At 42.3% G+C, this 27,598-nt stretch overlaps 1 protein-coding gene across 1 annotated transcript in view; it reads left to right on the plus strand.

Moving 5' to 3' along the window:
* Positions 1-27,598, plus strand: part of Iqgap1 (IQ motif containing GTPase activating protein 1) — a 120,060-nt gene that overhangs the window by 80,646 nt on the left and 11,816 nt on the right. The window contains exons 16-33 of the mRNA XM_008852770.3: positions 6,570-6,660; positions 6,852-7,019; positions 7,703-7,845; positions 10,881-11,051; positions 11,756-11,839; positions 11,932-12,003; positions 12,097-12,166; positions 12,548-12,756; positions 15,258-15,413; positions 15,872-16,035; positions 16,894-17,118; positions 19,773-19,913; positions 20,026-20,110; positions 21,140-21,372; positions 21,914-22,046; positions 23,127-23,229; positions 24,116-24,251; positions 24,573-24,660. Of these exons, the coding sequence (XP_008850992.1) occupies positions 6,570-6,660; positions 6,852-7,019; positions 7,703-7,845; positions 10,881-11,051; positions 11,756-11,839; positions 11,932-12,003; positions 12,097-12,166; positions 12,548-12,756; positions 15,258-15,413; positions 15,872-16,035; positions 16,894-17,118; positions 19,773-19,913; positions 20,026-20,110; positions 21,140-21,372; positions 21,914-22,046; positions 23,127-23,229; positions 24,116-24,251; positions 24,573-24,660 (2,472 nt within the window). The remainder of the gene's footprint in view (positions 1-6,569; positions 6,661-6,851; positions 7,020-7,702; positions 7,846-10,880; positions 11,052-11,755; positions 11,840-11,931; positions 12,004-12,096; positions 12,167-12,547; positions 12,757-15,257; positions 15,414-15,871; positions 16,036-16,893; positions 17,119-19,772; positions 19,914-20,025; positions 20,111-21,139; positions 21,373-21,913; positions 22,047-23,126; positions 23,230-24,115; positions 24,252-24,572; positions 24,661-27,598) is intronic.

A 27,598-nucleotide genomic window follows, 5' to 3' on the forward strand; every position in this document is an offset into this window, starting at 1 on the left:
AAAAAGGCTACATAACAAGCAACAATTCCAGACAGGAGATACCTTTTTTTGAGTTGTTGGCCAGGGTGGCCAAAGGGACTCCCAGATAATAACCCAGCATAGAACTGGGAAAATGAACAGCAGACCCCAATCTTATCTAAAGGAATATTGACAACTGATTATTGCTAGATGAGGAACAGCTTACCCTCCTTAAACAAAGACCTCTAGATAGGCTGACTAGATTCTACCAGAAGGACAAGTAGTGCGGTATGGCTGGGGGGTACCGACAACACAGCAGACAGTAGTAGGGATGTCAGTGTATAGGGGCTCTAGTGGGGGGAGGGAGGCTATGGGAGGGTGCTATATGGGAAGTGGGTGTATAGTTGAATGAGATGGCTTGGGATGTTCTGTGTGATATACACACACGCAAAAAAAAAATCAACAAATTTTTAAAAAATGTATTATATTTGAAGAGGAAGCATGGAAATTTACATCACGCTAACTAGTAGAGGTGATAAACAATACCATTGAAATCTGCCCGATGACTTTATAGACATACACAGGTTACACAGCTAGGGCTACAGAGAGACCCTGTCTCAAAAAGACCAAAAAAAAAAAAAAAAAACCAAAAACTTAAGAATTTGTGTAGGACTGAAGAGTTGACTCAGGCAGTTAGTCTTTGCTGCTCTTGCATAGGATCCAAATTCAGTTTCCAGCACTCACACGGTGGTTCACAGCTGCCTTATAACTCCAGGTCTAGGGGACCAACTCTTCTAGTTTTTATAGGCAACAGGCAGACATGTGGTGCAAATACGTACATGTAGGTGTTCATATACATACATACACAAATACATCTTTTAAAAAATCTGCCTCCCCTCAGGACTGGAGAGATGACTCAGGGGTTAAGAGCACTGACTCCCCTTGCAGAGGACCCAGGTTCAATTCCCAGCACCCACATGGCAGCTATAAACCATCCTTAACTCCAGTTCCAGGGAAATCTAAAGCCCTCTTCGGACCTTCATGGCATTGTATGCCATGGGGCACTCACATACGTGCAGGCAATACACTCATCACATAAAATAAAAATAATAAATAAAATAGTAAAAATTCTGCCGCCCCCCACCTGTGTGTGTGTATGTATGTGTGTGTTCTTGCATAAGTTCTTGCGAGTAAGTCATAAGTAGCTAGCTGATATGTACCAGTATATTTGTGTCACTTGTTAAGATATTGAAATACATGCTGGCAAAATGGCTCAACACATGAAGGTGTTTGATGCCAAGCCCGAGTTTTATCCCTGGGAACCACATGATTTAAGAAGAGAACCCACTATCTCAAGTTGTCCTCTGACCTCCACCTGCATGTTTTGGTATACATACACCCATTCATACACATAATAAATCTTTTGTTTTATTTTTTGTTTTTTTTTTAAATTTTATGTGCATGAGTGTTTTGCTTGCATGTATTTAAGTGCACTACATGCATACAATGTCTGCAGAGGCCAGAAGACTGTGTTGGATCCCCTGGAACTGAAGTTGCAGATGATTGTTAGCTACCATGTGGTTGCTGGGAATCAAACCCAGGTCCTCTGGAAGAACAGCAAGTGTTCTTAACCACTGAGCCATCTCTCCACCCCACATCCCACCTCCCACCTTTTTTTGTTGAGACAAGTTCTTCCTTTGCCCCAGCTGGCATAGAACTTGGTGAGTAAACCAGGCTGGTCTCAATCTCACAGAGATCTGCCTGCCAGCATGCCCTCTTATTAAGTAAAAATTTTTAAAAGATACTGTAATGCTTTCTAGTACATGGCTGCTTTCCTGGCCCTCTCAACCTGAGCCACTGTAGTCCTAATCTATCACTTCCCCTGAGCTTTCCCTATATAGCAGTTGAAGGATTAACACTTTTATCAGCGGGGCTTATAATGACTCTGCTTTACTGTGATGTAGCTGGTGCTTGTGTTGTATAGTTGATAAATATGTTGTATAGATTATTATGTGTGTGTTTATACATGTATGTGTGTGTGCCTGTGGTTATATATGGTCACACATGCTAACCATGCCACATAATGAAGGAGAGGCAGTAAAGGCAGTTTGAAGAAGAGTGTGAATGTGCACTTTGTGACTTTGTGACTTCTTTGCCCGTTTCAACTGCTTTGTGACTTTGCCCCTTTGTGACTTCTTTGCCCCTTTGAACTGCAGTCATCATCCACTCCATTTTAATTGGGTTTTGTTCTGGGATTTGGTTTTTTGAGACAGGGTGTCAATATATAGCCCTGGCTGGCCTGGAACACACTATTTAGACCACGTTGGTCTAGAGCTCAGAGATCTGCCTGCCTCTGCCTCCTGAGTACTGGGATTAATGATGCCATCATGCCTGTCTTGACTAGGAAGGTTTGAATTTTGTCATCTCTTCTTCATTTGGAACTATAAAAACTTTGTTTACACTAGAATGAGGTGATGGGTGTCGTCTCTCCTACAATTGGAGGGGTATTTATTTCTATGTTGTGTTTCCCTGACACACCCATTTGTTCTCATTTTCTTTTATAGTTCAACTCTTGCTTTCAAACATATAGGAGTATGTTTGAAAGGGGCAGGAGAGCCAGGATTGTGAATGGTCAAAATTCTTGCAAAGCTCTGCCTCTTCCAATATAGGGGAGGTTGTGCTCAGCCTCCAGGCTTTGCTGATAGCAGATTCTGCTCAGATTATTCTGTGTGAGGTCAGCTTAACAGCACACCAAAAATGGCTTGATTCTATGGAAATGCTTCTGTTTCTCTGATGCAAGGATTTTTAGGCTGTTTTTCTTGGACACTTGGGCGTTCAGCCTTCCTGCCATTGACTTCTCAATTTTCATGGTCACAAGCCTGTGGCTGACTCATTGTAACTTCACATTGGAATTATTGTTTAGCATTTCCAGGACTTATTTTGAGAACTGGAGAGAATTGTGTGGTCATTTTCTATTTTCGGTAAAAGAAAGTGCCTGGTGGTAGGAAGGTGCTAGGTGCACAGCCTCCCAGTGGTTTGCGTCTTCATTCTGTTTATCTGTTTACTCTTCTTCTTTTCATAAGACTGTGAATTTCTTTTTTTTTTTTTTTTTTTTTTGGTTTTTTTTGAAACGGGGCCCCCCAGAACCCCCCCCTGCCCTAGTGAGTTCTTTCTTTTTTTGTTTTTTTTTTCTTTTTTTCATAAGAATGTGAATTTTTTTTTTTTTTTTTTTTTTTTTAGGTCTTTTTGAGACAGGGTCTCCCAGTAGCCCCAGCTGGCCTAGAACTCACTATGTAGACCAGGCTGGCCTGGAACTCACAGAGCCACCTGCCTCCGCCTCCCAAGTGCTGGGAATAAAGGTGTGCACCACCACACCTGGCTAAGACTGAATTTCTTAAGACTGTGACAGGGTCAGCATCTGTCACTATTCAGCTAAGTGATCTTTCTTTGTAAAACTACACATTTGAGAAAAGCCACTTGTATCAATTTTAAATGCCTTTTTTGGGCCCCATCTCAGGAGCATGCCCTAAATTTCAGAGGTTGGTCTGCTTCACTGGGTGGGGCAAGGTGTTCTGCTGATCTCTACAGTAAAGTGGGAGGAAAGCCAAGTGTCCCCTAAGGGTTTTGTGGCTCCAGCTGTTGGGCAGAGAAACTTTCCACTCTGCTCTAAGGCCCAGAAACTGCTTCATCTGACCATGCAGTTGTAGTGCTTGATCAGATTTTTTATTCTGCCTTATTGGGGCCTAAGTAGATTGTGTTTATATCAAGCTGTCTACATGGATTTTTAATTTTTAAAATTTGTTTGGTTTATTTTATTTTATTTTAGAGATAAGATCTCCCTGTAGCCCTGGCTGGCCTGGAACTCACAATGTAGTCCAGGCTGGGCCACCATTTTGAAGAGATCCACCTACCTCTACCTCCTGAACACTGGGATTAAAAGTATATGCCACTGTGCCCAGGAACTTTGTGATTTAACTTTTTATAGTGCTGGAGATAGAACCCAGGCCTCCTGCCTACTGGGCACACTCTACCACTGAACCATAATCCCCCAGCCCTAAATGGATTTTTGAGTTGCAGTCTACCCCAGTTGCTGTTAGCTCAAGTCTCAGGAGCATGTTAAGTTTGTTAAGATTTACCAAGAACCGCATGAACATGACTCTCACAACTTGGCCATTTAAAAATCCAAAGTGTCTTGCCTTTTCTGGGGAAGATTGTCTGTTAGTCTCCTGAACTGATGCTTTCTATTAAAACCATGGAGACATCTTTTTTGTTGTTTTGTTATGTTTTTGTGGTTTTTTTGGTTTATTTATTTATTTATTTATTTATTTAAACAGTTTCATGCATCCCAGGCTGGCACCAGCCTGGGTACTGCTGTGTACCAGAGGATGACTTTGAACTTCTGACCCTCCTGCCTCTCTACCTCCCAAGTGCTGAGATTACAGGCATGTGCCACTATACCGTTTGTGTGGTACTGGGAATTGAACCCAGGGCTTTGTGCATGCTAGGCTAGGCAAGCACTCTACCAATGAGCTACATCCCAAACCATAGAGACATCTTAACAAAGGACTCTTATTGTTTGGGGCATTCATCTTATATAACCTACACCCGACTACTGAACTCTAACTGTGTATCTGCCGTAGCTTCCAACTCTTGGCTCTCACACTGACAGGATATAGACACTGTTGTGCTAACTACCAATAACTGTGGCAGCTAATCCCAAAACTGCTTTTCTGAATCAGAGGATAATGGCCAGATTCTTGAAAATTGAAATCTTTTTTCTTTTTTCTTTTCTTTTCTTCCCTTTGTTTTGTTTTTTTGAAACAGGGTCTCCTGTAGCCCACATTTTCTCAAACTTGCTAGGCTGGCTTTGAATTCCTAATCCTGTCTTTACCTCTGGAGTGCTGGGATTCTGGGTATGAACCACCATGCTTGTAGATGAATGGATAAAGAAATTGTGGTAGATATACACAGCGAACTTTTATTCAGCCATAAAGAAAAATGAAATAACATTCACAGGAAAGTAGATGTAATCGAAGATCAATATGTTGAACATAATAGGCCAAACAAAAGCTACATGCTTTCTTCATATGTGGACTCTAGATTTAAATTTATATATGTGGGAGACTGGAGAGATGGCTCAATGACTAGGAGTACATACTTCTGCAGAGGATCAGAGTTCTACATCACGTTGCTCACAACCACTTAAAGCTCCAGCTCCAGGGGATCAGTGCCCTCTTCTGGCCTCTGTGAGCAACTGCACTCATGTGTACACCACCAGCTCACCCCTCCCCCACAGACATATAATTAAAAATAACTCTGGAAAAATAAAATAAATAAAAATGTTAAGGGTGTGTGCACGTATGTTGAAAGTAGAAAGAGGACCATGAGAGTGAAGAGATCTTGGGTGAGGTATGTAATTCATGTGACATGAAGCAGAAGGGGGGATATTTGAGGGGAAGTAGGGAACTAGCAATAGAAGGCCAGAGAGGATGGGGAAGGAAGACGAACAAAGCAAAATGACGTGTGTGTGTATGAAAATGCCATTTTGAAACCCTTTGTATGTTAACTTTAAAATTTTAGCTATGGGGGTTGGAGAGATAGCTCAGCAGTTAAGAGCAGTGACTACTCTTGCAGAGGATGTGGTTTCAATTCCCAGCACCCACATGGTGGCTAAAGGCCATCTGTAACTCCAGTTCCAGGGCCTCTAACACCTTCTTCTGACCTCTGTGGGCATTGTGGTGCACCTACCTACATGCAAGCGATACACTTATATACATAAAAATAATAAGCCGGGCATGGTGGCGCACGCTTTTAATCCCAGAACTTGGGAGGCAGAGGCAGGCAGATCTCTGTGAGTTTGAGGCCAGCCTGGTCTACATAGTGAGTTCCAGGTCAGCTGAGGCTGCAGGGTGACCCTGTCTCAAAAAAAGAGCCCCCTCCCCCAAAAGAAAGTTTTAGCTATGGGAAGCAGGAAGCAAGCCACTTCTACATCACCTCTGTCACCAGTAGTTCATTCAGACTATGAGGGTTTTGTTGGCTATCTCTTCACTGTTCATTATAATGCTTTTGTATAAAAATACATTTTTAAATTTCCAGCAACTCATTTAAAATTAACATTTTAGAATATGATCTGGTGAAAGTTCAGAGCACCTGCAGTGACAGTGACTCCAGGCTTTAAATTTAATAATTAAAAGGTTCTGGTTGAAGTAAGACTTGACAGTCTTAAAAGCATTAGTAGTCATGGAGAGTTTTTAAGTGCCTCTGTGTATCATGAGCAAAGGAGGTTCTCCGATTAAGTGGTGTATATTAGTATATGTGCTCTGGCCTTTGTCATACTGTATAAGTCCCTGGATACCTTCCCAGTATAACCTTCTTGCTGCTCTTGACTTCTTGAACCACCTGATTCATCTTCATACAGCCTTTGCTTGTATCTGAGTCGTTTCCCTTTTAGCTTGTGCCAGTTTTTTTTGAGACCTAGCCTTTTCCATTTAATTAGTCCACAAGACTCATGTATGGAGCCTCATTTTCCATATCTGAGTCTCAGAAGCCCCTTCATCACATGTACCCTGATCTCATGACTCTATTTTTGTTTTACTTTTAATAATATGTAGGAAACCCAGGATGAGTCAGCTGTGTTATGGTTGGATGAAATTCAAGGTGGAATCTGGCAGTCTAACAAAGACACCCAAGAAGCACAGAAGTGTATGTATCCATGTTCATTGTTTTATTTATGTTTGGGTGGAGGGTGAGAGTGGTGAGGTGCCCCATGTCTTGATAGTCATCTTGACCAATCTGGGGGTATAGGAGGATAGGTAGCCAGTAGGTATAGGTGGGTGAAGTTGTGTGTGACTGTAGACATTAACAATTACATTACCAATTGTCTTCTGAGATAGTTGCCTTGGGAATCTTTGCCATCAATGAAGCCGTTGAAAGTGGTGATGTTGGCAGAACCCTGAGTGCCCTTCGTTCTCCGGATGTCGGCTTATATGGAGTCATCCCTGAATGTGGGGAAACATACCAGAGTGACCTTGCTGATGCCAAGAAGAAAAGACTGGCAGCAGGTGGGGCTATAGGAAACTAAATATGTGCCTGAGGCTAAGCACTTGAGGATGTGAGGGGCAGACTGCAAGGAAAGGTATTTTAGTGAGTGTTTTGGCTCATTTTAAAGGAGGTAGTATCCTACATTTTGAAACATGATCTTTTTTTCCTCCCTTGTAGACAACTGTGTTAATTAGATCAAGGGTATGAGAATGTGGAAGGGGTAGAAATATTTGTTTACCTTTCATTAGGATGTCAATAGCTCTGATTCTCTAAGCCTGTGGGAAGTTGAAAGAAATTCATAGCAGAGACAGTTTCATGACCTTCTCGTTTCTTAACTAAGACGCTGAACCTTCGGAGTGCTGGAATTAAAGGCATATGCCATCACACCCAGCTGGTTACAAATCCTTTATCAGAATAGTTTTCTGACATGCAGGTCTTAGACATAGGCTTGGGAAAGAAAAGGTTTGTCTGATTAATTCTATAATTTTACCTCCTACATATTTTATTTTTGTAATACAGACATACATGACATTACATAGCCACAGTTTAGTAGGCATACAGGATGCTCCTTTACTATCAAGGAGCAGGTTTGGGGTATGTTCTTCATTTAGGTTAATCTTGACCAGAATCCTATAGTATTGGACGTATAAATGTGAGGAGTGTGGCTCTGGGTTTCTTTCATCTCTCCTTTATTTACTACCAGGAGACAATAACAGCAAGTGGGTAAAGCACTGGGTGAAAGGCGGATATTATTATTACCACAATCTGGAGACCCAAGAAGGAGGATGGGAGGAGCCTCCAGACTTTGTGCAGAATTCTATGCAGCTTTCTCGGGAAGAGATCCAGGTAGGCCAGCCTTCTTCACATAAAGAAAACTCTGAGAGAAAGTATTTCAGGACTAGGATTGGTTCTAAGCAGCAGGGCTTATGGTCAGTAGTCCTGGACTCAAATATAGGCTGGGTAATGAATTATTTTAGATTAATTGTGTTTCAGTGATTTGGGAGATGATGAAATCTAAATTTGAAAGCATCTGAACTATATAGTTCAGTGAAATAAACTGGTTATTTTAAAAAACAAACAATCAGACAAAAATCCCCCAAAAACTTAGAGGAACCATCCTGGCTGTTCAGTGTTGTGAAAACAGCAGGCCCAGAACAGAGTCTGAGTGTAGGCAGAGAGGTGGGGGTTCCAACATAATAACAGTCATGGAAATGTTAAGGGAAATTTTAAGTCTGTCCTGGAGGAAGACAGCCTAAGTGACATCTTTGTAGGTAAGAGAGGAAAAACTTCTGGACAGAAAGCACACAGTGTGGAAAGTCACTAAGCATTGGAAAAACAAGGACCATTTAAGGAAATATAAACAGACATACTGTCCATTAGTGTGTGGCAGGTGCAGTAGCAGATGTGGCAGCGAGGGAGACCTGTGCAGGCTACATCTTGGAGCAGTGATTTCTGACACTTGTTGGGTCACACACAATTTTGAGAATCTCTTTACCCTCTGTAGACATACCCAGGCTTAGATATCATTTTGCATTTGTACCTAAGAATTTTAGGCAGGAGAGTGATGTTCCTTTACTTTCAGCACAAGACTTAATCTCTTACCTACTCTTGGAAAAAAACAGTGGTCACCAATTACAGCACCTCCCATCCTTACTTTGCACATTTTATTTTACCAGATACTCACTTAATCCTTCATCATTTTCTCTCTGGAGGGAAATCTCTCCTTTCTGAAGCTCAGAGTCATATTACTGACTGACACCATCCTCTCCTCTTCCTTGCAAGCTTTCGCTCTTCCTCTTCTCAAATTTTCCATTATTATACTTGTCTGAATTTAATGTGTGTGTGCATGGAGATTTGGATCCCGTGAGTCTAAGGCAGCGTCTGGGAATCCATATTTCTGGCAAGTCCCCAGGCAGTGCTGTTGCTGCTGGCCCAAGGGTTATACTTTTGAGTATCAGCCTACATAGATAATCATCTGTTTCTTACCTTACAGGAAGAAAAAAATTAATGCCCATGGGATTTCCCTGATTTGACCTCACATTCATACTCTGTCTTTGCTAAGGGCCTTGAAAGTTAGTCTGTCCCTAATTTATTCTCTGTTACCATTCACTTCTTGGCTCACAACAACATGGCTTTCTGTCTAGCTTCTCCTTTCGTAAAAGCTCTTTTATAATTCATCAATAACCTTTTAATTGCCAAATGTATTTTGGAAATCTTTGAAGCAAGCCCTCAATTCTTTTGGTTTCTCCAGTGCCATTCACTCTAGCTCTCCTGCTTCTGAATGCCCCTTTTATCTCTCTTGCTACCTTCCTTTCCTCTGCTTCTGCCCAACTTGCCGTTGGCCCTCTTCTGTCCCTATTCTGTCCTTCCTCTCCCTTCAAGTCTTGTAAGGAACTGGGAGGATGGCATCAGGCATCAGGCAATAACATGACAGTGATCTCATTCAAGCCTGTGGCTCTAGCTCTCTCCTTTGTGCGGTGACTCTGAGATCTGTGCCGCCACACTTCAGCCTTTTCCCATACCTTCAAGTTTCCCCTTCCATTTGCAGTCTAGAAGTCCAGCAGATACCTCAGACACAGCTTGATAGAAGAAAAGAAACTGAAATAGTGTGTGAGGATTTTTGTTGCATTTTATTTTGTTCCTCTCAGAGAAGATAAGTCTATACCTCAATACTCAGGGAAGGTAACATGACATCAGCTGTTCCAGTAGCCTTCAGCCTTTATGCCCTGTCATTCTTAGTACATGGTTTCCATTCTCAAGTTCATCCCCAATGATAGCTTGGAACTCTTGACCATCAAGGTAGCGGTCCAGGCAGGAGGCAGGGAAAAGAAAAGCAGCAGAGTGTGCTCGCACCTCTCTCCCTCCTTAGCTTTCTCAAAGGACTTACCACACTGTGTTTGCTTAGAGAAGATCGCTTTTGATGTACATCATGTTGGTACCCAGAAAAAAAATAAGTCTCTAATACCAAGAAAGGGAAAATAGGCATATTAGATAGGCAAACAGATGTTCTTAAACATTCTCTCTGTTGCTGCCCTTGTTCACCAGAGGCATTCCAGCTAAGGGCCTCTTAGTTGGAATGCAACAGCAGAATTATACTTCACATAGCTGCTTGAAAATTCTCCAATAGTGACTGGAGAGGTGGCTCACTGATTAAAAGCAGTGATTACTCTTGCAGAGGACCCAGGTTCGGTTCTCAGGATTCACATGATGGCTAACAACTATACAAAATTCCTGTTCCAGAGAATTTGATGCCCTCTTTTGGCTTCCAAGGGCATTGCATGACATTTACATACATGTGGGTGAAATACTCATACACATAAAATACAACTAAAATTTTTAAAAATTCTCCTTAGCCAGGTGTTATGGCACATGACTTTAATCCCAACATTTGGGAGGCAGAAAGTAGGTGGATCTCCGTGAGAACCCAGCCTGGTCTACATAGTTCTATCCAGGCCAGCTGGGGCTACAGGGAGACCCTGTCTCAAGAAGACAAACCAAACCAAAACAAAAAACTTCTCCAGCCAGTCGCATGTGTGTGTCTGTGCATACTTAAATAACTTTAATCTCAGCATTTGAGAGTCTGAAAAATAAATAAGTCCGATTCTCCATCACTTGCAGTAACGATCCAAACCCTCTATGTTGCTGAGTAAGAGCCTTCATTGTACATGGGGATGCTCTTGGCTAGCACCATGCACCAGTGGGATGGGTGGAAGGGTATAGGAAGTACGGAATGAATGAAAAGATTAGCCTGGCCCTGGAAACCACATTGCTCAGCTAAAGGTCTAGTATAGATGGAGGAATAGTTATGGTCAGCTTGTGTGCTCTGGGTGATACTTTGTATCCATTCTCATGTCTCTAAATGTGACCAAATACTTTTTCAGAGTTCCATCTCTGGGGTGACTGCTGCATATAACAGAGAACAGCTTTGGCTGGCCAATGAAGGCTTGATCACCAAGCTGCAAGCCTGTTGCCGAGGTTACTTAGTTCGACAGGAATTCCGATCCAGGATGAACTTCCTAAAGAAACAGATCCCTGCAATCACCTGTATTCAGGTACTTCACAGAGCAAGTGGACTTCTAGAGCAGGGGAAATAAACTGTCAGCCATAAAATTGAGTGTGGTAGTGTGCTTCTTCTGACCTCCTTTCTCGTCTTTCTTTGGATGGTGACCTCCCACTTGTGACTCATGGTTGTTAATAGTGGCACAGAGACATTTTGGGAGCACCTCTTCCTGTTTTCTTGCACTGTCTCTGGGTAAAATTTGAACCTTGATAGAAATAATAGGCTCTGCTTCGAGGACAGAACAACACAACATCACAGAAAGAATTGAATTAGGAATTATGGCTCTGTTGCTGCCAGTTATAGCAGATCTCTCGTAAGTTTCCTTATCTGTGAAATGAGGATACTAATGTGTATCTTCCTTACCTCATAAAAGTAAGGATAACCAATAAGTGAATCTGTGTGATGGCATTTTAAAATGTGTACAGTGTGGGCTGACGATACAGCTCAGTGGTAGAGCGCTGGCATGGCATACATAAGGCCCTAGATTCAATCCCCAGTACAGAAAAAACAAACCGGACTATGTACAGCATTGTGCTAATATCAGGAAAGTGGAAGAATTAGCCATTGGGTTCTCCTGGTAGTTGTGTGATCTGTGTTCCTTTGAAAACTTCAGTGTGAAGCTTTGTGTTTGGGGAATATAGCAAGGTGAGTTGTTTCTTGGGAAATAATGCCATATATACTATTTGATGCCTTTAGTCACAGTGGAGAGGCTACAAACAGAAGAAGGCATATCAAGATCGATTAGCTTACCTGCACTCCCATAAAGACGAAGTTGTGAAGGTATGGTAGCCTGAGCAGGGTTCTCCATGTGGGGGAAATGTGACGTGTTGAGATGAAGGACTCTTCTAAGTTCCAGGATTCCTTTTCCACAGATTCAGTCCCTGGCAAGGATGCATCAAGCTAGAAAGCGCTATAGAGATCGCTTACAATATTTCAGAGACCATGTAAGTACCCTTAGGTAAAGCGGGCTGGTCAAACTGGTTCTGCAGTGTATCTGGTGGGTAAGTAAGTAAAGGAATGTCTTCTTTCTTCCTTAGATAAATGACATTATCAAAATCCAAGCTTTCATTCGGGCAAACAAAGCTCGTGATGACTACAAGACACTCAGTGAGTAACTGTGGCTCAGCAGTGAAGAGTTGAGGCAGTGCTTGGGAGCCCTCAGGTCCTGGGCACTCCACAGATCTCTTTGGTTGTCCTGAAGGCAAGGCTTACAGGGAAGGGTGCCACTTGTAATTTAAGCCTGTTTGCTAACATGTGGCTACATGTTTTGCTGTATGCTATATTAGCCTCTGTGGTAACATAGCAATAACACAACCGAGACTGCATTTGATAGTCATCTTAGCACATCTTAGATATAAGTGTTAATATCTTATGTGTCACTAGAACTTTCTTAAGACAGTGCTGATCCTTGCCCAGACTTAGAACATTTCCTAGTAACTCGGTTCTTTGTCTGATGCTTTTTTTTTTTTTTTTTTTCTTTTTGGTCAGTCAATGCTGAGGATCCTCCTATGATTGTGGTCCGAAAGTTTGTCCATCTCCTGGATCAAAGTGACCAAGACTTTCAGGAGGAACTTGATCTTATGAAGTTGAGGGAGGAAGTTATCACCCTCATTCGTTCCAATCAACAGCTGGAGAATGACCTCAATCTCATGGATATCAAAATTGGACTGCTGGTGAAGAACAAGATCACACTGCAGGTATGGCCAAGTGGCGCATGAAGCTCTTCATGCTGCCTTATGGGTCCTGCTGCCCACTTCTTTTTTAATCTATTTTTATTTTTGTGTATGTGTATATTGCCTGCATGCATGTAAGTGCACCTGTGTCATGCAATGCCTGCCAGAAGAGGACATTGAATCCCTTGGAACTGGGGTTTACAGATAGTTGTTAGCTGCCATGTAGGTACTGGGAACTGAACCCGGGTCCTCTGCAAGCAGCCAGTGCTCTTCAACACTGAGCCACCTCTCCAGCCCCACTTCCTACTTAACAGGGAACATGAAGGCTATATTCTCAGCTGCTTCTCCCTTATTCCACCTACAATCATTTTATGTCCTACATCAAACTTTTTGCATGTGATAAGTCACCATAAGTACTTTTAGTTATTTTTTAGCATTTATTTATTCGTTTGCTGTGTACATATATGTATGTGGGAGGGTGGTAGACAGCTCGCAGGAATCAGTTCTATCCTTCCACTATGTGGGTCCTGGGGATCGAACTCAGGTTGTCATGTTTGGCAGTGAGTGCCTTTACCTACTGTGATTTCTTGCCAGCCCCATAGATATTTTATATACAAGTTGTATTAGGAATTAGCTCATTTGTCCCCTTATTATTTGTCACTTGGATTGTTTTCTAAGTTTTTATTGTAAATAACATTGCAGTTAAGGCTAAATGTATTTAAGACTTTTTTGTTTATTTTAAGAGGAGGTCTTACTGTGCAACTGTTTGTTCAAGGGAGTCCTCATCCTCCAAGTAGCTAAGACTATAGCCCTGGGGCTGAAGAGATGGTTAAGAACACTGAGTGTTCCTGCAAAAGACTTGGGTTCGAATCCTAGCACCCACATGGCAGCTAACAACTGCCTGTAACTCCAGTTCCGGGGGATCTGACAGCCTCTTCTGTTCTCTGTAAGCATTGCATTACCCACATGCAGGCATAACACTCATAGACATAAAATAAAAAAATAATAATAAATAAAAAATTTTAAAATGTTTTTAAAAAAAGACTATAGTCTCACACCACCATGCCCAGCTAATTTATTTTCCCAGAATTTTATTATGGTGATTTTTGTCTTTTAGAATTTTGAACTTTGGGAATTTTAGACTTTAGGCCTTTTTCCCCCTTTAAATTTATTTATAGGGGCAGGGGCAGCACATGGCACACGTGTGGAGGTCAGAGGACAACTTACAGGGGTGGTTATTTCCATCCACCTTGTGAGTTCCAGGGATCAAACTCAGGGTGTAAGGCTTGACAGTAGGCACATTTACCTGCTGAGCCATCTCACCAGTCCACTTTTTGAACTTTTAAGATATCAACAGCATTCAGGTTGTTTGTTTGTACGGAGGGTTGAACCAGGACTTCATGCATGCTAGGCAAGCACTCCTCCATTGAGCAAATACCCAGCCCTTTTTTTGGTAAATTTTATTTAGAGACAGTTTCTCAAAAGGTTGTCTAGGCTGGACTCAAATTTGTTGTTGTTTTTGAGACAGGGTCTTTCTGTAGCTCCAGCTGGCCTAGAACTGACTATATAGACCAGGCTGGCCTTGAACTTACAGAGATCCACCTGCCTCTGCCTCCTGAGTGCTGGGATTAAGAGCAGTCACCACCACACCTGACTTGGACTCAAATTTTTTATCTTGCCCCAGCCTCTTGAGTAGCTAGGGTTACAGGCAAGTAATACCATGTACAGCTAAAGAGTTTATTTATTTATATGTGTATATTTGTTTGTTTATTGTGGTGCTAGGGATTAAACCCAGGGTATTGGGCATGCTAGGTAAGCACTCTACTACTGAGCTATATTCCTACCCCTCAAGATATGTTTTTCAGAGCTGGGGATGTAACTCAGTTGGTAAGAGTACCTGCCTAGAATGAATGAAGCCCTGGTTTTGGTCCTGAGCACTGCATAAATTGACCATTGTGGTGCATGCCTTTAATCCTTGCACTAACTGGTGAGATGGAAACAAGAGAATCAGTTCAGATCATCTGTAGCTGCAGTGAGTTGGAAGCCAGCCCTCAACCACATGAGACCCTGTCTCAAAAAAGGAAAATAAAAAAGGCCTCGTTAAGATAAATTCCACCAGGTGTGGTGGCAACGCGCCTTTAATCCCTGCACTTGGGAGGCAGAGACAGGCAGCTCTTTGTGATTTCGAGGCCAACCTGGTCTACATAGTGAGTTCCAGGGCAGCTGGGGCTACAGGGAGACCCTGTCTCAAAAAGACAAAAAATAAATAAATAATAAAGTCTGTAGAGTTTTTTTCCTTTCTGAGTCTACATGGAAAAACCAATGGGCCACATTCTTTATAGTACAGTGTCAGTAGGCATGGAACTGATTGAGATATTGAAAGTAGACACTATTCTATAAAATGGAGTGGTTTAATGGGGATTGGCCATTACAGAACATGCAAGGATACAAGTGTGGAAGCCCTTTTTACAATGCCCATAGTTTCTGCCCTGAAAAACTTTTCATCTGTGTTCGTTTTTGTATAGGATGTGGTTTCCCACAGTAAAAAACTTACCAAAAAAAATAAGGAGCAGTTGTCTGATATGATGATGATAAATAAGCAGAAGGGAGGTCTCAAGGCTTTGAGCAAGGAGAAGAGAGAGAAACTGGAAGCCTATCAGCACCTGTTCTATTTATTGCAAGTAAGTGACTCCTGGGATTGGTGGTTATAAAGCTTAGTTAACATGCTTCTCCATGGGGAAACTGTGCCCCAAATCCCTCTGGAAGTCTTATCTGACGTCCCCCAAGGGACTTGTGAAGGGCTGTCCTATTTTCTTCTGTATATTAAAATCCTTGAAGCTTGAAAAACATGATTTATGTATTTTTATTTTATGGGCATGAGTGCTTTGTCTGCATGTTTGTAAGTGCACCTGCACGTGCAATGTTTGCAGAGGCCAGAAAAGTGTGTCAGATTCCCTGGAACTGGAGGTATAGATGGTTGTTAGCCTCCCATGTGGGTGCTGGGAACCAAACCCCAGTCCTCTGTAAGAGCAGCCAGTGTTCGTAACCACTGAGCCGTTTTCCAGCCCCAAGCATTTTTTTTTTTAAAAATCAGCCTTTGTATTATCTAGAAATTTCTTATCCCTTGGTTTTATTTCAGACCAATCCCACCTATCTGGCCAAGCTGATTTTTCAGATGCCCCAGAACAAATCCACCAAGTTTATGGACTCTGTAATCTTCACACTCTACAACTATGCATCCAACCAGCGGGAGGAGTACCTGCTGCTGCGGCTCTTCAAAACGGCGCTCCAGGAGGAGATCAAGTAGGAGCAGCCTTCTGCAGACCATAGGCCTCTCCACCCTGGGAGATGCTTATAGCTCAGATTCAGCCCAGCTTTTGCTTTGTCTTGGTGTCAGCTTGTAAGAAATACTCTAAAAGAAAGTATCCACTTTGTGGAAAATAGCTAACATAAAGTGTTGGTAACTGACCGGCATAGTGATACAATTTTGTAATCCCAGCACTCCAGAGGTTGAGGCAGGAGATTAAAAGTTAATAGAATTAATTACTTTAGTTAATTAAAGTCTTGACAACCAGAGTCTGGTGAAGCATTACCATATCTACTGTGTCCATTTCTCCATCCCTGTCCAGTTTACCATTTATCATGAGACATGAAAGACCTTTTAATCGTAAATGAAATACTTGGAAGTACTGCTATTTCTTGAGAGGGGGATGAATCAGAAATTTGTCAAATTAGTTTGTTTTGGGGTTTTTTTTGTTTTTGTTTATCACATTTAAAAATATTTTCTTTTTTCTAAATTTTATTGACTTTTTTTGTCAAATTAGTTTTAGACATATGGTGGCACATTTCTATAATCCTAGCCCTGGGAGGCAAAGGCTGGTGGATCTTTGTGAGTTTGAGGCCAGCCTGGTCTACATAGCAAGTTCCAGGCCAGCTGGGGCTACAAGGAGACCCTGTCTCAAAAAAAACACCAAAAAAAAGATACTGGTCTAGATGTGAAAGTTCCAATTGTAAATTCCACAGCTGAGTACACAGCCGACAGAAGGTCCTGTGAGTGTTGGGAAACATTTCCAGAGGAAAACTTGACCTGTTTTCAGAAAATAGTCTTTAAATTGATTCTGAGATTAGTATAAAATTAATTTGTGCCTTATGTCTTTATAGGTCAAAAGTGGATCAGATTCAAGAGATTGTGACAGGAAATCCTACTGTTATTAAGATGGTTGTAAGTTTCAACCGTGGTGCCCGAGGCCAGAATGCCCTTCGACAGATTTTGGCCCCTGTTGTGAAGGAGATCATGGATGACAAATCTCTCAACATCAAAACTGACCCTGTGGATATTTACAAATCTTGGGTTAATCAGATGGAGTCTCAGACAGGAGAGGCAAGGTATGGTACCAGTGTTCTCTGTCATTCCACCTCTGTGCCCTCCAGGACACCATGCACAGGTTCTTTTTCTTCCTTTTTTTAAACTGGGAATTGAACCAGGGATTCATACATGTAGGCACTTAGTTATCACCAACCTCTATCCCCATTTTTATCTGGGAAGGTCAGCCTGTCAATCAGGCCATTCCAAAACAGCAGACCCATGGATCCAGCTAAATTATTTCCTTGGATGATCAATGACCCTGACAGTCAGCCATATGACACCTCTATCCCTATCTACATGTCTTAGTTTCTCATGACTACTATACCAAACACGCCCTGGGTAACTCAAAGCAGTAGAAATGTAATCTCTCACAGTGCTGGCAGTAATCTGAAGCCATTATTGCTGAGCTGAAAGCAAGGTGCTGGCGGGGCAGCGCTCTCTCAGGGCCCTGGTAGTTGACCCATACCTTGGCTTCTTGAGCTTCTGGCATCCTTTGACTGGTGGCCATGTGACTGTAATCTCTGCCACTCTGGTCACATTGACGCCACTCTCTTTCTACTAAATCTCCACTCCTTTCTTTTATTAGGCCACCTGGTTTGGACTTAGGGACCACCTAGATAATCTAAGATAATCATTACTAGGGTTTTTTGGGGTTTTTTTTTTGTTTTATTTTAAAGATTTTATTTATTTTTATTTTATGTGTATGCGTGTATTGCCTGCATGTAGGTAAGTGCACCCGTGTCATGCAATGCCCACGGAGGACAGAAGAGGCTGTCAGATCTCTGGAACTGGAATTACGGACAGTTGTTAGCTGCCATGTGGGTGCTGGGATTTGAACCCAGGTCTTCTGCAAGAACAGCCAGTGTTCTTAACCACTGAGCCATCTCTCCAGCCCCCATTACTGTTTTTTGAACCTGAACATACAAGAACCCTGACACCTACATTTCATTTTGTATATCAGCTCCCTGTCTTTACTTTCTTCCTGTTAAGTATAGGTCCGTGTTAAAACGTATCTTGTGGTGTCTTTTCTTTCCTATTTTTTGAGGCAGGGCCTTGGGTATCCCAGGCTGGCCTTGAATTTGTTATACAGCTGAGGATGTTTTTTATTTTATTTGTTTATTTTTTTTTTAATTTTTTTTTGGGGGGGGGAGGGTCTCCCTGTAGGCCCAGCTGGCTTGGAACTTGCTATATAGACCAAGCTGGCCTCAAACTCACAGAGATCCGCCTGCCTTTGCCTCCCGAGTGCTGGGATTAAAGGCATACTCCAACACGCCTGGCTTTTGAACTGTTTTTTAAAAAAATTGTATTTTTTTATGTGTATGAATGTTTTGCCTGCGTGGATGTCAGTGCACTTGTGTTGTAAAATACCTACAGAAGTCAAAAGAGGGCCTTGAAGCCCCTAGAACTGGAGTTATGGACAACTGTTAGCCATCGTGTGGGTGCTGGGATCAGAACCTGGGTCTTCTACAAGAGTAGCCAGCTCTTAACAGCTGAGCCATCTCTCCAGCCCTGATCTTGAACTCCTGAACTTCCTGCCTCCACCTCCTGAGATACATCGCCATGTCTGATTTATCCATTGCTTAGGATAGAACCCAGGGCTTTGTGTGCTAAGACACTCTACCAACTGAGGTACATCCTCAGCCTCTCATACCGTTTCCTACAGACTGACCCAGTGCCCTGCCCTTGAGTAAGTTCTTCAGGGCCTCTGGCTTCTGTTCTGTTTCTGGCAGCCAAAGAGCACCAAGCCATGTGACTGTGTTGATTCTCTTCAGTGTCTGTGGTATCTCCTCTTCTTGGTCCTTACTGTTGTACCTTTATTTTAGAATTCTTAACTTTTGAACTTATTATTGTTTTTTGTTTTGTTTTTGTTTTTGTTTTTGTTTTTGTGTGTGTGTGTGTGTGTGTGTGTGTGTGTGTGTGTGTGTGTGTGTGTGTGGTGGGTGAGAGAGGGCATATGGAGATCAGAGAACAACTCTGTGGAACCAGTTCTCTTCCTTCTACCTCTACATGGGTTCCAGGGATCAAACTCTGGTCTCCAGGCTTGCTTGGTAAGCACCTTTACCTGCTGAGCCATCTCACTACCCCAGAAATCTTTTTAATGGCTACTTCTGGCTTCTAAGAAAGTCCAGACTTAGCAGTATGTGCAAGGTCCTCCAGGGCCTGATCTCAGCTTACCCACTCTCTTCTCCTTCTTTCTTGGTATATGACCTTTCTTCTAGAATATCCCTCATCTTTTCCCAAGTGATGATGTCTTTGCCTTTTCGGGAGCCTTCCTTTCTTCCTCCAGTGGTCTGCAGCACTTCTAGTCAACTTTTACAAGCATCTTTTTTTCATTACTAGAGATTATCCCAGGAGCTTGGCTATGCCAGGCAAGTACTCTACCCCTGAGCTACACCTCTAGCCCATAAGATGTGTTTCTAATTAACCTGCTTGTATGCCTCGCCTGCTACATATGAGAGCCTCAAGGGGAGATACAATGTTTTATTTACCTTTTATTGCTAAGTGCTTATCAGAATGTCTGTCACATAACTAAAGGCACCAAATTCACGGTCAAAAACTCAAGTTCAAGTTCTAGACCTTCTGCTTACCAGCTCTTTATGAAATGCATGGTTCCTACTTTAGGCTGTTTCTGTAAGTGGTCTAACATGGCTAGTCATCCTTTTTCTTTTCCCAGCAAACTGCCTTATGATGTGACCCCTGAGCAGGCTCTGACTCATGAAGAAGTGAAGACAAGGCTAGATAACTCCATCAGGAACATGAGGGCTGTGACGGACAAGTTCCTCTCTGCCATCATTAGCTCTGTGGACAAAATCCCGTGAGTGCCATCATTTGTGACAAACTGCCCTCCCCCCACCCTCCAATATAGAACCTGGCATTGGTGTTCCGCTCTGCAGCTCTGGTTTCACTCTGTTTTGTCCATCCCACAGTTACGGGATGCGCTTCATTGCCAAAGTGCTAAAGGATTCCCTGCATGAGAAGTTTCCCGATGCTGGTGAGGATGAACTGCTGAAGGTAAGAGTGAAAGCCGATAGGTTCCTGCCTTTTCATAGCCATTTGAGGAAGGAGTTATGAACCTAGTCCTGACCATAGACTGTCAGGGGGTGCCTGAGCATCAGCTTTGGTTCAGCTTGTCCTTGACTGTGATCTTTTGAAAACAGTTGTAAATAGGAGATGGTAGCTCTCCTATGCTGAAACAGTTCCTGTTCAATTCAAATGGCACAGAGGTATACTAAACAAGTAGAGGAAGCCAGATTTTTCCTGTCTTGGGTCCTATCTTTTCTCTGAAGAATTGTTCCCTCTACTGGTGACCAGGTGAATAATAGCAAACACAGTTGTTCCGCTGAGGCTTTGCTGGGAACTCTTTTCTTACTCGGCTGTGCTCCTTTCTATTTATTTTTTATTTTTTAATCTGAACGCTTTTTTCTTCTCTCTCCTAGTTCTGTGCTTTCCTACAGTGAGGCCTCGATTCTAGACTTTCTGTTCAGGTGAATTAATTTTATTTTTTCTGAAACTCTAGAGGAAATGCTGTGTCTATCCTTGACTACTTCTGTGGAAGAGATGTGTGTTGAGTGGATTTCATTTCAAAGACATGAACTTGGCCTTTGAAATCTGTGGCATGTGGATGGTGGGGCTGGACAGATTGCTAAATAGGTTATGCTTAAGGGTTTACATTTTCTATAAAGCCTACCTGTGTAAGGCACAGGTGGATGACAGGTACCTTATTTGCTACCATAACATGTGAACAGGAGATACCCTGACATGTTGGGTTACACACTTCAAATGTCACTTTTACTTTCTGAATCTGTTCTTTCATTTCTCTTGACAATCATTTTCAGTTTTCTTTAATTCTCCCTACATAAAAAAATTTTTTTGTTTTTGAGTTCTAGGTCTTAAAAGAAAGCATACATGCATGTCTGCATGTTGGTGTGTTTTTAGTTTACCTTTTCCTCACAGGATTGCATTTTCTTATTTTCACTGCTTGCAAAGTCATCTGTGACTCCCTCAGTGTTGTTGTCTCTCATACCTGTGTTTCTGTTTCAGATTATTGGTAACTTGCTTTACTATCGATACATGAACCCTGCCATCGTTGCACCTGATGCCTTCGACATCATTGACCTGTCAGCAGGGGGCCAGCTTACCACAGACCAGCGCCGAAATCTGGGCTCCATTGCAAAGATGCTTCAGCATGCGGCTTCCAATAAGATGTTCCTGGGCGATAATGCCCACTTAAGCATCATTAATGAGTATCTTTCCCAGTCCTACCAGAAATTCAGGTAAAGGGAAAGGGAGAAGATACTTAAAAGATTCTATGTTTTTAATCTCTGAGGGGAAAGACAAGTTTAAATGTCACCTACCACTTTCCCTGGACTGCTTGTAGGATGCATGTTTGAAAGGCAAGGGGCTCCAGAAATTGATGCATTTGTTATGAAGATAATTTGAATATGCGATAGATAGCACTTCATGTAAAAGTGATGTTTATGCATTAAGCCCCTGTTCACTCTGTAGGCAGAGAAAAACCAGAGAGTGCTTTGTATATTTGTAAATTAACATTAATTTTTTAATTGTGTACCTCAGAGCAATTTCTTAGGGGTGTTTGGGAACTGTTTTAAGTTGTAGTTGAGTGTTGTGGGTAGGACTAAAACTGGACAGAGAAAGTTGATTATCAGTATCCCAAGACTACCAAACAGCAATTTAACAACAAACGTAACAGTTTATCTAGGTGTAATTGTCTTGACTGGTTTTTGTATGAAAGGTTTGGGGACTGTCCTTTTGTTGGCTTCTATGTGAATGTCACTGATTGGTGTTTCCTTTCAGACGATTTTTCCAAACTGCTTGTGATGTCCCCGAGCTTCAGGATAAATTTAATGTGGATGAGTATTCTGATCTAGTCACCCTCACCAAACCAGTTATCTACATCTCCATTGGTGAAATCATCAACACCCACACTGTAAATGTTTTTCTTACTTAATTTCATTACATCAGTTACCCTCCTTGACTGCTAGCAGCTCACTATTGGATGATCACATAGCTCGTCTTTCTGTCATCTTAATGACACCAAATCTGTTTTTTTCTCTTCTTTGGTTGTTATGCTGGGAATCAAATCCAGGGCCTAGTGTGCACTAGGAAAGTGGTCTGTACCCCAGCCCTGCTTAGTATTCGAAATATCTGCCGCTTAGCTTCTGCAAATTATCCCCAGGCCACCTGTATTGTTATCCAGGCTGTATCCTAATTATCCAGGCTGGTATTGGAAAATGGTGTTTGCTAACCCTCTCATCTCCTAAACAAACACACACACAGGTGTCCTGACCCAGAATCCTTAGGAATGGGCTCCAAAAGGTGTGTTGTAAGCACTGAACTTGTGGCTTCATAGAATGGAGTTTTTGCTGTTCCTTATCCAGCCCTCTGCTTTATCATTACACACAGTCTTCTTCTGTGGTTGCAGCTGGAACTTCCATTGTTCCAGGTTTTTCAAACTATTTCTTTCCCCCTTTGGGGACATGTAAAACAAGAAATGTATACATAAAGGCTTACATGAAATGTTGATGAAATTTCTGTCCTTTCTGAGTACATTACCTGGAATACTAGCATGCTGGAGGTCTGTGGCATAGCACAAAGATAGTGGCAATGTTGATCTAGTATGCTCTCCTCTAAGTAAAAAGAGAGTATACACAGGCTGAGTTCAAATCTCCAACACTACAAAAACCCAAAACAGAACAAACGAGCTATGTACCTAGGACAAATATAAATGTGAATTGTTACACTGGTATTGTAGGGTTCAGTGATGAATTTAACTAGGTCTGTATGCTCTGTTGCCTTTTTACATGGGGAGCATTTGAATCCCTTATGGCAAGGATGTGAAGAGAGGACCAGGTCACAGTGTATGTTGTTCTGTGGGGCCCAATGTGCTGCTTGATCCCTCATACTGTTTACTGGATTAGTTTGTCCTCTTGTACAGATCACTGCTGAGCTTTGTGGGTGGGGACAGAGGACTGGGGTGAAAGGAAGATTGATCACTGGATCTTTGCAGCTCCTGTTAGATCATCAGGATGCCATTGCTCCAGAGCATAATGACCCGATTCATGAGCTGCTGGATGACCTCGGTGAGGTGCCCACCATCGAGTCCCTCATAGGTAATGTTCTTCCTTTTCAGAAGGTGGGAGGGGAACATGACAGGGCAGAGTTGTCATTGTCTGTTTTTGTACTGTACCAAATTCTAGATATATTCTGGGGAAAAAAAATATATATATATAGGCCCAGTCTATTAGGAACTGAGTCCAGTGAAACAGATCCTTTCAAATACAAAGACAAAAATAATCATGTAGAATTTCAAACTGTAAAGGTTTTTTTGTTTTACTTTGTTTTGTTTTTTAAGGCAGGGTCTTTCTGTAGCCACAATTGACCTGGAACTCACTATGTAGACCAGGCTGGCTTCAATCTTTCAGAGATCCACCTGCCTCTGCCTCTCAAGTGCTGGGATTAAAGGCATGCACCACCCCTTCTGGCTAAGTAAAGGGTATTTTGAAAGAGAATTGTGATATTACATTGTTGCAATGATTTGTCACACATTTATGAAATTGCTGTATTATGGGGTTTTTTTGGAATGTGATAGTATTTTTTAATTTTTATTTTATGTATATGAGTGTTTTACCTGCATGTATGTAAGTGTGCAATGTGTGTACAATGGCCACAGAGATCAGAAGGGGGCATCAGATTCCTTGGAACTAGAGTTAGAGTTACAGACAGTTATTAGCTCTCATATGGGTTCTGGGAACCAAACCCAGGTCCTCTGCAAGCACAGCCAGTGTTCTTAATCACTGAGTCGTCTCTCCAGCCCCTGGATTCTCTTCCCTAGTCATTTGGCATAATATTTTCTTTGACCTCTCAATAAAATGTGTTCTGCCACACTATATATGTTGCTTTTTCCAAGTTTCACGTTACACCTCTATCATATTTGTATTATTTCCCCTCTAAAGTGTCTTTATTGCATTGACTCTTTCTACCCTCCCAAAACTGCAGGGGAAAGTTGTGGCAGCTTAAACGACCCCAGTAAAGAGGCGCTGGCTAAGACAGAAGTATCTCTCACATTGACCAACAAGTTTGATGTGCCTGGAGATGAGAATGCAGAGATGGATGCTCGAACCATCTTGCTGAAGTGAGTATTGAAAGGGAGAAGGACATAGATAAATACAAAGACCCTGGACCTTCAGTGAGGGAGCTGCTGGGTTTTACCAGCCCAGCCTTTCATGCCCACCCAGCATAGTTCTTGTCACCTCACATATTGAACTTGGCACAGAACTTATTTTGCTAATATGATAAAATGACAATCTTAGAAATCCTCCCCCAGTACCAGTTCTTTGTGCCAGTAACTGCCATTGTGACTGCTGTAGACAGGCATCTGTGCTGCTGTGTCTTAGTCACTGGAGAGGAGTCAGAGCCTACAGCCTCACTGAAATGCTTGCCCATCTCATTTCAGCACGAAACGTTTAATTGTGGATGTCATCCGGTTCCAGCCAGGAGAGACCTTGACTGAAATCCTAGAAACACCAGCCACCAGTGAACAGGTAGAAATGAGGGTTTAACGCCCATCTTCCAAACTAGATAAGCCTTCCTATGACAGGCCCATCCCAGGCTTGGGGGTTGGGACACAGGGAAGAGACTGGATCTTAGGGTGAGCATGGATTCAACCATGTGATGGTGATGGTTAGGGCTCTGCTTGAGAAGGCTGGTGATTCCTAAATCCAGAATGTGTTCTTAGGACATGAAGCTCATGGGCCCTTAGAGGCAGAGAAGAGAAATAGCGAGAAGGAGAGAAGTGGGAGTGAAGACAGAGCAAGAGAGGAAAAGAGAGGATGAAAATGAGAATGAATGAGAATTTAATCTGGGACAGAATCAGCTTGTTTGGTAATTTATTGACTATTTTAGAGTTATATGAAGTCCCTTAATTTGAAATATTAAAGTACAGAATATGGCTACAAACTTAAGATCCTGTTAGGAAAATGACCTATACACTGGAACCCATAAGAGCATAGAGATTAACCATATTGGTTATAAAAATAATAGAAGTTTGAGGCTGGAAGCCAGGGAAGAGCAGTAATCAAGAAAGCTTCGCAAAAGAAATGGTGCTGGAGCCAAACTTAAAGAACGGAGAGGATTTGGGTGTGATGGAAGACAGGACAGCACAACAGAACAGTGGGACCAAGGAAAGGGGAAGGAGCACAGTGAGATGAGACTACAGATCTGAAGTGAAGACACCGAAGGGGAGTAGTAAGAAAAGCAAAGCCCGAGGCCTGATTATTTAGAACCCCAAAGCTAGGCAGGAATTTGGCAGAGATAAGGGGCCATTTAATATTGATAAATGGGACTGTGCTTCAGGACAGACTTCTCTGAGTCTTCCAGAGGTGTGGTAAGATCCTGGAGCAGTAAGTGCAGTAGTAAGTACAGCAGTTGGAGGGCTAGAGACCACTTCACATTTAGACTCATTTGCCAAGTGTGAAAACTGGTCGTCATTTTGATTCCAAGTCTGAAGCTGGGGAACAGTTTTTATTAAGAAACAACTCCTTTAGATGCCTTACCTATAAGGCCAGGATAACAGTAGCTTCTCTGGCAGCTCCAAGAACAAGACACTTGGAACCCAGTCCTCCGTGACACTGTGAAGCTGGGAAGTCCTTAAGGCTTCACAGAGGACTATTGAAAACCAAGGTTTTATCTGGGTGTGGTGGCGCACACCTGTAGTCCCAGCACTTGGGAGGCAGAGGCAGGTGGATCTCTGTGAGTTCAAGGCCTGCCTGGTCTACACAGTGAGTTCCAGGCCATCTGGGACTACAGGGAGACCCTGTCTCAAAAAGACCAAAAAAAACCAAGGTTTTAAATAAAATTTCAGGTTTTAGATGCTATGACTGATGGCTAATTAGGTATCTACAAACCACAAAAGCGATTTAACCAATAATTGCAATGTCTTTAATCTAGATAGAAGTTTCAAGCAGGGAAGGAGGAACTAATCTTTATTCAGAACCTTTTATTTAGAGCTTGATTTAATGTTTAATTTAGCTCTTGTAATGCCCCTAGAAAGTAGCTTTTCACCCCCATTTCGCAGATTTGGAAACCAAGACCTTCACTATTAACTTACCTGAGACCATCAGCTGGACGTGGCAGAACCAGACTTGGATCCAGTTCTGTGTAATTCTTCACCCCTTCTGTGATACTTGACATTAGAAGGAAGGGGAATATTGGGCAAGGGAATCATTTCACTCTGGGAGAGATTGTGAGTTTGAAATATAAGCCATTGCAAATATCCCAGTATAAACCATTAAAAAAAAAAAGCCACCCGAGCCTTGAAGCCAAAGACTCATCATAACAGTGGCTATTGAAGTGTTGAAAGTTAACAGGGAAGAGCTGGAGAATGGTTCAGGAGTTGAAAGCACTTGCTACTCCTGTAGAGGACTGAAGTTTGGTTCCCAGCACCTGTATCAGGTGACTCACAATCACCTGTAGATCTGGCTTCCTCTTCTGGCCTCCTCAGACATGCTCATGTATGTGCGTGCACACATACACACACATATATTTATTTTTAAGCTAACAGGTTGGGGATGTAGCTCAGTTTATGGTAGAGTGCTTGCCTAACATGCATGAGGCCCTAGATTTGATCCCCAGCATTATAGAAACCAGATGTGGTGATATGCCCCTATAATCCCAAGAATTAGCATACATAAAGGACCACACCTGTGCTAAGAAAAAAATAAAGAGAAGATGAGAAAGGTGACTATTAAGAAAAGACATTGGGACTGGGTGTGGTGGCATACACCTTTAGTCCCAGCACTTTGGAGACAGGGGTAGGCAGATCTCTGTGAGTAGCTGGGGCTATGGGGAGACCCTGTCTCAAAAAGACCAAAAAAGAAAAAGACATTGGATCGGGATGAGGAGTGGTAATTGATGATGACAGTAGTAGATGCCAGAAAAGGTACTGAAGTTGTTAAAGAAGAAACTGCTGGGCCTGGTGGCCCATGATATTATCCCAATTTGGGATTATAATCCCAATTTGGGAGATCAAAATAGGAGAATTGCCAAATTTGAGGCCAGCCTGGACTATATGACAAGACCCTGTCTCAATGTTTTTTTTTTTTTAAGCAAGGAGAGGGGTTGGAGAGGTGGCTCAGTGTTTGAGTATTGACTACTCTTCCAGAGGACCCAGGTTCAGTTTCCAGCACCCATATGGCTGCTAAGAACCATCTATAACTCTAATTCCAGGTGATCTGACACACTCTTCTAGCCTTTGCAGGCATTGCATGCACAGGGAGCACCTGTGTACACAAAGGCAAAACACTCATATGCATAAAATAAAAAATAAATTTTGCCAGGCGTGGTGGCAAATCCCAGCACCCGGGAGGCAGAGGCAGGCGGATCTCTGTGAGTTCAAGGCCAGCCTGGTCTACATTATGAGTTCCAGGACAGCTGGGACTACAGGGAGACCCTGTCTCAAAAAGACCAAAAATAAATAAATAA

This window comes from Nannospalax galili, unplaced genomic scaffold (genome assembly GCF_000622305.1).
Source record: "Nannospalax galili isolate Female #2095 unplaced genomic scaffold, S.galili_v1.0 scaffold185, whole genome shotgun sequence".
NCBI lineage: Eukaryota > Metazoa > Chordata > Mammalia > Rodentia > Spalacidae > Nannospalax > Nannospalax galili.